General features: G+C 36.4%; 1 protein-coding gene across 1 annotated transcript in view; it reads right to left on the bottom strand.

Moving 5' to 3' along the window:
• MALRD1 (MAM and LDL receptor class A domain containing 1) overlaps window positions 1-12,005 on the bottom strand; it is a 625,529-nt gene that overhangs the window by 125,742 nt on the left and 487,782 nt on the right. Inside the window, exon 35 of the mRNA XM_056114588.1 lies at window positions 6,818-7,081. Within this exon, the coding sequence (XP_055970563.1) occupies window positions 6,818-7,081 (264 nt within the window). The remainder of the gene's footprint in view (window positions 1-6,817; window positions 7,082-12,005) is intronic.

The following is a 12,005-nucleotide window of genomic DNA, read 5'->3' as shown; positions in this document are numbered from 1 at the left end:
TTCATTCTATTCAATGAAAAGTCATTGAACAGAATGAGAATGAAGTTTTTAAAGGGGCATCAATAAGGGTGATATCAGAATGGTAAATAAAACCATTTCCTTTTTACTGGGGAAATTATATACAGGTAATGCAGAAAAATCTAAATGACAAGGCTTTAGAAAAGGTCAACTGATTAAACTATACACTGATAAAATAAGTAGACTGCAGCCAAATAAACCAGGATATAATCTTCTAACTCTTGAAGAGATTTTTATAAACTATAAATATATCATCTGTTCCCTCTATCCACATATGCACATATTTTAGGCTTTAATGTGTTAAAATTTATATATAAAGATGATTGAAACTACTCATCTATGTGTAAAACATTACTTTGAACCCCTTTTGTTTTAGAAATAGGAATCCATCTATATTACTTCACTCAATTTCCAAAAGGAATGAAAGTTTATTTTTAAGTATTATAAAATGAAGAGTTCTAACTTGTAAATGACCTAAAAACTCTACTTTGGGCTAAATAGCTCTGGGTTAAAATACATTGAACATATGTGAGAATGTAAATGACTTATTTTTGTAGATTTTACTTTATATAGTTTACTTTTTATTAGAAAGTTTGAAAAATAAAAACCAGTCTTTCATTTCATAAAATTTGAAATTAAATTTTTACCTTTGTGACATTGAAAATATTAAAATTTAAAAATTTTTATTTTATAAAAATAAAATTAAGGGTAATAAATGTTTATTAATTTTCTATTAATATTAATGACTGATTAGGAATTCAATTAGCATTTACCCTTATATCAAAGGATATGTTCTAAATATTGATAAACAAACTGAAGCCTTACATCATTTTCTTCTTTCATTAACTGTACATATATAAAATTTTTCAAAATATTTCTACAATCAGTGAAACTTATATACAAAGTTCATGAAGAAATCAGATTTCAAAGTGTTTCTTTCCCTGAACCATCTACATTTGAAATATTCTCCTTAGAGTGTCTATAGAAATACTTTGGGAGAGAGTGAAACAAATCTGTCATTATCCTAGCGATTGATAATCTTTGTTCCCCAAATAAACTAGCAGCACAGACCACCTTGTGACTATTTTTTCACGTGGGCATATAATACATTAAACAACTCATAAGTGGTTCATGGGGGTTACCTTCCTAAAACAAAATTTCCTTTCTAGATTATAGTTTATGAATATTATGTATAAAGCATACATGATTATAGATGTGTGCTCATTTGACATTAACATGAAATTTACTGATGCAGCATGTCAATATTTCTAAAGGTAGAATAACTATTGTCTCAGGCACCAAGCATGGAGGCTAGCTGATGCTTCAAACACACATTCATCTAGTACAGAGCGAGAGGGATATGTGCTGCACCCTTCAGCCTAATCCAACCACAGCTGTTACAGAAAATTCTTAGCAGTTTAGGCAATTTACATAATATTGTAAAATAGCTTAATAGAGGAAGAATAATGATTATGCATGTATTTGTACTTTGTTATCCTTTAGTTTTTCAGCCTACAAGATTTCAGAAAATGGGCTCAATTTCCATGATAGTGAAGTTGAATAAACTGTGGACCATCTTTGTAAGAAACTGTCAGAATAATTTCCTAGATTATTCTTCATCTTCTCTCGTGGGTATATCAAAAGCTTTCTTTATATTTTTCCTATCATTCAGTTTGGTTTACGATTGGTAGCTCCTCTAGGGAATTAAATGAAGGAAGGAGACTGAGATTTCCCTGTTTAGCTGCTCTCCCTTATTATGTCACACCTAAACTAACTGTGATTAAAGTCTTTGTTCTAATTGCACTTTTGGCTCCTATAGGCATACTATTGTCCAAAAAAATAAAATTGTGAAATATAAGTGTTTCATCTTTCTCAAGAAAGGATATTGACTGATATGACATCTGATATCTAAAGTATACTCAGAGAACAAATCTTATCAGAAGAATATACTGAGAAGAATGTTCTTAGTGTTGTGGAATCTGTATTTATCCCTATGTTAGATATATGCTTTTCCATATAGAGCTGAATCATGCTTTATTATTTTTTTACAAAGGGGATAATTCTTGATAACAAAGTGACACCAGTTTTTTTTAGAAAGACATGCTTCCAATTTAAACAATATTGAATATAAATTATTTTTAAGATGTTGGAGCCCCCTGTGTCTAAACATTCTGATCACTACAGCATTTCTTTTTCCAAGAACTAAAGGTCTTCAAATATCAATTTCTATTGATTTCTCTGCCTAAAATTGTAAACATCTTAGAATCTGAATTCTTACATCTAAACATGCGAAACTCTCAATACTAACAAAACAAACAAACCAACTTAATATCTTGTCCTACATCAGACTGTAAATGCCAACTTCTTGGAGGTATTGTCTATTAGAGATTTCTCTATGACCTTTCCCCTTCTTTTTAGAGATTGATTTAAGATCTCTGCCCTCCCACAATTTTGTGAGTTCTTTCTCCACACCCAGCAGGAATTAATTTTTCACAAACTGCACTTTTTTCACAAACATTTCAATATCTCTAATTTTGACTTTTGATTTGTGCTATTTGTTCCTACTTAATTTTAAATCTTTGACGACTTCTCAGTGGAATTCAATGTTTGCTTTTCCTTGTCTTCTCGTCTTCCATGGATTCCATCTGCTATCTTAACTATTCATTTTCTATATTATCTCCTCTACATCTACAATTTCAAAGATCAAACGCTGTTAACAACTTAACTTTATGCACTTTGCATTATCTTTCTCCTGGACTCCAGATCTAAACACAATCTGTACATTTCACATAAATTTATTACAGATAACACAAACACATCATGCTTAAAAGTTCATCCACAATATTATCCTAAGAGTCTTTACTCTTTCCCCTAGGTTAATAAAGGCAGAACAATAACTGTCCTTGTGCCCAAGTCAAAACTTAATTTCTCTGATTATTTTCCTTTCTTATCTAAATGTCTCTTAAATATAACCATAATATCTATCTCATGCCATTACATAATATATCTCTTCATACATCATTGATAATACCTCCTAACTGATCCCACTTCCTCATTCAAAAACACTTTATTTTTAATTAGAGGTTCAAGTTATACTGTCCTGTAACATTTCCATGGTAGATATATTTAAACAAGATCTATTAAGTGTTTATCACCTCATACTTATGCTTCATTCATCCACTACTACTATAAAGATAAAGTATCTTCATTTTTCTTGCTTAATATGGGCCACTTCTCTTTCCAAATGTGGTTCTGTAATTCTTTTAATGAAACTTGAAGAGGACCCAGGATCATCTTTAGAGTCTCTGTATTTAGTAGGATTTCTCTATCACTTCTGTCATAGATCTTATCACTAGTCTCTTTTACTAATATATAAGGAATCTACAACGGAGTCTGTATGGTATCTTGCGCATGTGTAGTATCAATAGATAAGACAAGTGAATGTCTATAAATATATGAATGAATTAACATGAATCTACAAAAATCTTACTCTAAAAGATTCTTTCTATAAACAGGAATTGCAGAAAAATGTTATTCTTTAATGTTTTGATAAATTGTCTTCAATGGACTCTTTTTTTGTAAATTATCTTTTTGATGGGATTACACATCAAAAGAACAGCGCAGAGTCTCCTGCCCCCACGTCTGGCTGTCCTCACCAGGACCCCTTGAAGGGGGATGGTTGAGCTTCCCTCCCTGCCCGGAGCAGAGCTCAGACAGCTGAAGACCTCCAGAACCAGTCACAACGATGCTGAGATCACTCTCTGCTCACATGAAGGTACTGGCAGAAGAACAAAGGCATGCGGGTCCTGGGGCTGAGATCTCCAAGCCTGCTTGGATTGGGGCTGAGTAATCCTCCACCCAGATCCTCCATCTTCCATTAGGCAGGGGTCACACCCACCAATTACCCCCCAGCGCTGTATAATCCCATCAATGGCAAAGACACAGAGACTATAAAACCCAGCTCCCAGAAGTGCGCGGCCGCGACATCTTATTATTTCATTCTTTGGACAACCTGGCAGGCTACCGAATGTAACCTGCCAACACAGCAGAGTCTGTCAAACTCCCCGTGGCGTACCCAATATGCCAAATACCAGTAACAATGATGGGTCTCATTCTCCTAATCCTGAAAGAGCCTTGAATATGGCACTTTTTAAAATCTCAGGGCTAGGATGAAGGAGACGTTACTGGTGCCTGCTCGAGGCAATCGACGAGCAACAGAATGATCGTGATTGTGATCGTGATCTTTTTGATAAAAAAAAACCACTCAAATAAATTGTCTTCATTGGAGACTTTTAAACTGCATGTTTTCCCTAGAATTTTGCCTACAATTGATTTTCATGTGTTTTTTTTTTCTAGAAAGCAAGAGCTCAATCAAATGTTTTATAAATGAATAATAACAGTTCTCTCATGACAATAGTCTATTCCCCATTATGGACTTATTTCACTTTAATAAAATAATTTCAGGCATTATGCACTGTCAAACATCAATTTCCCAACAAATATATAAAAATATAAGGATACTTTACTATGTTTCTCTTAAAATATCATTCTTTTTTGAAGTCAAGTGTTATATGACTACATTGAGCTTAATATGATTTATATCAGCCAAATTGCATGAGAGTCCTGAAAGGAACATGGATAAGTAATTTCACAGACTTTCTATTCTTCATTTCCTCCCACTGATTTACCTTGCCCTTAAGAAAATATAAGACCGGGGGCTGGAGTGATAGTACAGCGGATAGAGCATTTGCTTTCCATGCAGCTGACCCGGTTTTGATTCCCAGAATCCTATATGGTCCCCTGAGCAACACCAGGAGTAATTCCTGAGTGCAGATCCAGGAATAACCCCTGTGCATCACCAGGTGTGACCCAAAAAGCAATATGTACATATAATTTTTAAAAATTAGATAAGAATCTATGGAGGGGGCAGGGGCAGGCCAAGGGGATTTGGGTACATGGGTGGGGTTAGGAACGATAGAGCCAAATATCCAAATCACAGAGTCAACAACACAGAAATCATGAGATTCAAACTTTAACAACTGAACTTTAAGAAGAAGCCCATCAAGTGGGGGAAGATATGGGAGGGAACCTGGGAACATAGGTGGAAGGAAATAAACACTGTTAGTAGTTTTGGTGCTGCAATATTGTATGTCTAAAACTCAACTATGAATAGGTAAAGGCAAAGGTAAAGGTAAAGGCCCTCCCGTTGATTGTCGATTTGCTCGAGCGGGCCCAGTAACGTCTCCATTGGAGACTTTGTTGTTACTGTGTCTGGCATATCGAATACTCTCGGTAGCTTGCCGGGCTCTCCGAGAGGGGCGGAGGAATCGAACTCGGGTCAGCCATGTTGGCCGCTTGTAAGGCGAACGCCCTACCCGCTGTGCTATCGCTCCAGCCAAAGTGATTCCAACTATGAATAACTTTGTAAATCATGATGCTTTAATAGTAATTAATTACTATAAAATAATAAAATACAAAACCTGGCAATTAGGCTTTATTAAAGAAAGAATATGTATGAGGAAATTACACGGAGATAGAAACCCATTCTCTAAGTCTAAATATGGAAAAGCAGTTCACTGAGTTAGGGCTGAAATGCCCTAAACATCCCAAAGCTGACTCTTTTCCTTCAACTATTTTTATGTCTTTTCCAATAGACATCATCACTCTGGCTGTCCACAGTAAACATGCCCTAAAATGGCCTTGCATTTCTCATAGTGTTTTTCTCTTACAGAAACATTTCAAATAGCTTTTATTACTCCAAATAAAAGTATTGCCATTAACATATGGTATATGAAATTTTTCATTGCAGATCTTTGCTAGAAAACAGTCTAAAATGAACCTAAACACAAAACTAAATGATAATGGTGCTTTAACTGCACCAATAACCTCTTATCTTACACTCTTCTTAGCTAGACATAGATGAATTGCAATAAAAAAATAGGTGCTGAGTATATAGCTGGGATTTTACTTTTATTCTATCAGATCTTCATAACCCTATAAGATATGTGTTATGTGAATGCTGAGTCTGACTCAAATAACATTCTGAAAAATACAGTTTGTGAATAGAAAGTAAATCCCTTGTCATTAGACTGTACTATTCTATGATCTTTTAAGACATGATGTTCATCCACATATTTTTCCAGGTCCAGGTCCTAATTCACTATAATCATTGACATGGATTTTTGCCAAGAGTCCTTTGCTTGCGCTATCTCCATGAGCCTTTGTGGTCAGAAGAAATTATAATTACATGACTTTAATCTATTTTTATAAAAAGGTAAAGGCCCTCCCATTGATCGTCGATTTGCTCGAGCGGGCCTAGTAACGTCTCCATTGGAGACTTTGTTGTTACTGTGTTTGGCATATCGAATACTCTCGGTAGCTTACCGGGCTCTCCGAGAGGGGCGGAGGAATTGAACTCGGGCCGGCCATGTTGGCCGCTTGTAAGGCGAACGCCCTACCGCTGTGCTATCGCTCCAGCCCATTTTTATAAAAATTTGTTGAAATATCTTTTAAAAAAGGAAAAAAAACACCCTTTAAATAAATGCCCCAAATGTATGTAAAAAATAGAAAGAAATCAAGTAATTTTCACAGAGATGTGGATGACTCCAAGCAAAATGTGTTTCCAAAAATGCTCAGGAACTCCTGCATGCTTTGTTTAGGAATATAATACAAACCACTGGTATTGATTATATAATCAGAGTTAAGACTCTAGAAAATTCGGCTCTTTCTGTCAAGCTCTGACTATCACTTCCAAACAGTATTTCTCCCGTGGTACACTGAGCAAGTAAACATAACTCACAGCAGTTGGATTCATCTTCATTCAAAGGACAATCACGCACTCCATCGCAGAGCAGCAGGGATGGAATGCACTGACTGGGAGAGCACTGGAACTCCTTTTCACCACAGACCCGAGGAGTGGGTAGGGAAGGGCAATCCACTTCATCAGATCCATCTTTGCAATCTTCCTGTCCATCACATTTCCTCAAGAGGGGGATGCACTGGGAGATGTACACACAAGAAAATTCATTTTCTTCACAGGGCGATGGCTGTATTGTAACAGGACCTAAAAAAAGATGACAAGAGAAGTGACTCTGATACTGGGAGAACTACTGGGGTTGAAACATTAAAAGGTGCTTTTATTTTTGTTTAATCTGAACCAATTCGGTATTTTAATTTCACTTAATTTCCAATGGGAATAAGATGAACATACAAACTATCAAACATATCAAATTACTAAAGACTATGCTTGCTCTTACACGAGCATTGTTTGCATGAAAAGAACACTTAAAATTGAAGAAGAAATTTTACTTCAAATGTCTTATAAATTTGACCACTGAAGCATATTTCCCTTAAAAGTACAGATATTCTAATACCGAGATCTTAAATTCAACTTTCCTTTGAATTTTTGTACCTACAATTTTATAATGTAAGGGAAGTGTTAATATACCAACTGACATTTTATGAACTATCCTTTAATAATATCCAGTTGGGGGGATTGGCTTCTTAGACCCTGGTCAGGATTGAGTCAATAAAGTAAGATACTGGTATGATTTACCCATGCTCCACTTTGCCCTAAAGTCTTGGTTACTAGCTCAAGGTCCATGCACTGCCGAATCTAACATACAAATGAAATCATAATGTAACTCATAAAGTTAATATCTTTCAAAACCAACAAACCAACTCATTTTACATTAGTCCATACTTTTTTATTTTCACTTATTTTATTTTGATTTTTGTATTTTTGGGGCTACACCCAGGGGTTCCTAGGACTTACTCTTGGCTCTGCGCTGAGAGATTATTTCCAGCAGTCTCAAAGTACTGTATGGGCTGCTTGGGACTAAACTTAGGTGAGCCATGTACCAGGCAAGCAAGCACCTACCACACTGTATTATCCTTCTGGCTGACATCTTAGTATTCTTCCTACCAAAATTTTATTTTACTAAAGCACCGTGAGTTACAAAGTTATTTATAATTGGGATTTTGACATACAATGTTCCATCATGGATCCCATGACCAGTGTCACCTTCCCTACACCAGTGTCCCCAGATTCCCTCTCCTACCCCTGACATACAATGTTCCATCATGGATCCCATGACCAGTGTCACCTTCCCTACACCAGTGTCCCTAGATTCCCTCTCCTACCCCTTCACCCCATCTTAGCAGGCATCTTTTAAGTTTGGTTATCAAAGTTTGGGTCTAACTTTTAATGTCCAAAAGATACAATACTTGAAAATAAACTTTAATAAACACTTATTGTGTGTAAGTGTTTAACTCAACTCTGAGCCAAAATTTAAAATACAAGCAAAGGAAGTGTTTCCAGAGGCAAGTGTGGTTATGTGAATATGCAGGAATGCATTGATTTGCTAGGACATTAATGGTGAAATGCTTCTTGGACTGTGTATTGTCTCTAATCCTGGAAATAGACTCATCAGATGTCAGTGAGGACAGTTCAAAATAGTTTGTTATAAGCACTTCACATTCTGAGTACTTTTTGTTTGTTTGGTTTTGTGCCGTCCTTCCTCCCCAACTCCTGTGACAGTGCCCAAAGCTTACTCCTGTAATCAGGATCACTCCTGGCTGTGGTCCAGAGACCATATGCAGCATCAAAGATCAAATCTAGATTGGTCAGATACAAGGAAAGTGTCCTTATTGATACTAACTCTACAGAATCATTTTTAAGAACTTTTATTTGTGAATCCTATACAAATAAATTATTTTATATAGGAAGATGGTATAATAAATTCATTTTTAAGTGAGGAACCACAGTGTTAGTGTAGAAGGGAGGGCATTTGCTTTGCATGCAACCAACCGGAGTTTGATCCCCAGCACCTCCTATTTCCTCAGAGTCTTCCAGAGGGACCCCTGAGGGTACAGCCAGGAGTAAGCCCTGAACATTGCTGGGTATGCTCCAAAAACAAAAACACACACAAAAAGGTTTTAAAGTGGAATTTAAAAGTTCTGCTTCTGTCCTACAAACTCACTAGTAGGATATACACTGAATATATTTAGACTCACTCTATGTTCAATTTGATGTTTTGGGGGTTTAAGTGGTAAATTTGTAGGCCATCTCTGTTCCCAGAAGCTGCATATAGTAAAGAAGCGAGTAAACAATGACATTCAGATGGTAGTCCCATATTTTATCCAATTTCTTTAGATTAGCAGTATTAACAATTGCAATATTCCAAGAAAAATATCCTGAATTCAGAGTTCAAAAAGAAATTTAATTTAATATAGATTTATATGTATGTAGCTCTTTATAAAATGCATAATATGCTTTGATAAATATATATGAATATATATATTACAGGAATGTAATAGCACAGTGGTAGGGCATTTGCCTGGCACGTGGCCAACCCGCTCAACCTAGGTTCATTTCCTCTGCCCCTCTCGGAGAGCCTGGCAAGCTACCAAGAGTATCTCGCCCGCATGGCAAAGCCTGGCAAGCTACCTGTGATGTATTCAACATGCCAAACACAGTAATAACAAGTCTCACAATGGAGACATTACTGGGCCCGCTCGAGCAAATAGCAAACATGTATTTTATGTAAAATTTATATTAATATTTCACGATTATTGTTATATTTAATTATAAATTTAATTATAAATTAAAATTTATATTAATATTTATTCTTTTTACTAGATTAACCTCATTTAAAAACTGTATGCAGTTTTAATTGTTGGGAGGGAGACTTCAGAGGTGCTCAGGGCCTGGGTCAACACTTGTTCTGAGGTCCAGAGTTCAGTGAGATGCTCCAGTGATGCAGATCTCGGGCTTGGTGTTGCTGGGATTCTCCAGAGCCACTTCCGGCAGTAACAGTGAGGTGGAGGGAGGCATGTGATTCTGGGAACTGAACTCAACATCTTGCATATGCAAGGTTTAAGGTTCATTGTTTTGGGGCTACCACCCAGCCTCTGAATGTTACTTTTATTTCTTACATTATTCTATGCACTACATTCTAATCGTCATGAACTCACCAAAGGCTTAAAAGATGGAGTAACTTTTTTTTTGCCTGTAATAGAAATCTAGAACCAATCTTAGTAACATACCTATTATTAAGCTAAGGATAACTTGAAGAAAACTTTTCCAGAAACAAACACAGAGGGAAGTAATTTCCCCCACACCAAATCAAGCACAGATTCTTTGTAAATTCCACACCTCATTTAAGAAACCATGTGTTCCTTTATATTTCCTCTTTGAAATAGATACGTAAAAAAATAAATGAATCTATTATCTGAAAACAGCAAAGATATTGAATCACAGAATTATCTAAAGGAACTCAGAATTCACTTGTTCTATGTCCCTCTTTATAAGTACTGCATCTAGTACTAGCTTACCAGCTAACCTTGGTTACCTTGCTTCTCTTATCAAGACTTTGACATTCATTTTTCTGGTGGTGTAGTGTGGTGGTTACCAAATGACAGTTCACACCCTGATCTAGCTCCAGGAACCTCTCTCTAAAGATACATGGCCCCAGGAAAAAAAGTTGTTCATCAGTGAACTGGAGAGTTGGTGGATGCACCAGGATCTCTGTCTCCCATAGGGATGTTGTGGAAGGAAAATGCCATTGCAACTCCAGAACCTCCATGGCATCACTAAAGGCCCTGCCTGGCCCCACGTCAAATCTCAGCTCCACACTCCTCAGTACATGCCGGTTTCCTGCACTCCGCACGGCGGTTCCAGGGAGAGTCTCCAAAGCCCTTGTAATGGTCAGCTCCACCTCAGAGTTCAATTCCCTAGGAAAAGGTGGTAGCTCAACAATCAAAATATTTTGTCGGGAGCTGGAAAAATAGCTCAAAAACTGTTGTATGTTATGCATACCAGAGGCCAGTTTTGATCTCTGTCACCACCCCATCACTGCCCAGAGCAACACCGAACAATGAACTAGGAGGAGCAAAAATACTTCTGGTTACTTTTCACCCAGGGCTGGAGCAATAGCACAGTGGGTAGGGCGTCTGCCTTGCATGTGGTCAACAGGGTTCAATTCCTTCATCCCTCTCAGAGATCCTGGCAAGCTACGGAGAGTATTCCAGCCACATGGCAGAGCCTGGCAAGCTTTCCGTGGCATATTTGATATCCCGAAAACAGTAACAACAAGTCTCACAATAGAGACGTTACTGGTTCCTGCTCAAGCAAATCGATGAACAACAGGAGGACAGTGCCAGAGTGATATATATATATATCTCGATGTGTGTATATGTGTGTATATATATGTAGATAGATAGATAGATAGATAGATAGATAGATAGATAGATAGAGTTTGTTTGAATGTGGACACATTTGGCATTGCTCAGAGCTTACTCCTAGTTCCATGATCCAGGATCTCTTCCAGTGGTGCCCAGTCAGACTCATACGGGCCAAGTGCTTTACCTACTGTAACTCTCTCCAGTCTCCAAAGTACCTTGTTTTCACTGTACCTTGTTTTCACTAAAATATTTCTAACGTTAGAAGAAAACAAAAATGCACTCCTAAAATGAATCTAGGAATTCTTAGTCAGAAACAGTTCTCCATAGGCTGAAGATTTTTTGTCTCACCTTTTACCTAAAACAATTCTGTATTCTTCTGCATAGTTTATCCATTAGTTCTTAATACAAAAGGCATCCTTCAGGTATTAATACCTATTAATACTGATAGATGATATAGTAATATTTACCCTTTGACTTGAATGCATGTGGTTGCATATTATTTTTTGAAATTATGAAAGTTTTCCTAAAATATTAAGTCCACAGATCATCTGCACCAAAACAGTCCTTTATATTTGACTTTATTTAGTGCTAGACAGGCAGCTAAAATTACTGGTATTATATGCAGATATTTGTCCTCCTCCATAATATTGAGTTTCAATGTTTATTTAGTTTGGGTAGAAGTTAATATATCTTTCTTATAGCAATAAAAATGATTTCATATTAAAAATTTACCATGAGTACATTGAAATGTTCTTGTAAATTTTATATACAATAAAAGCTTAAAGTACACAAGGATAATCTGA

This window comes from Sorex fumeus, unplaced genomic scaffold, assembly GCF_029834395.1.
Source record: "Sorex fumeus unplaced genomic scaffold, SorFum_2.1 ptg000026l, whole genome shotgun sequence".
Classification (NCBI taxonomy): domain Eukaryota; kingdom Metazoa; phylum Chordata; class Mammalia; order Eulipotyphla; family Soricidae; genus Sorex; species Sorex fumeus.
The sequence above is the reverse complement of the archived record's forward strand: the minus strand, read 5'-3'. Positions and strand labels throughout refer to the sequence as shown.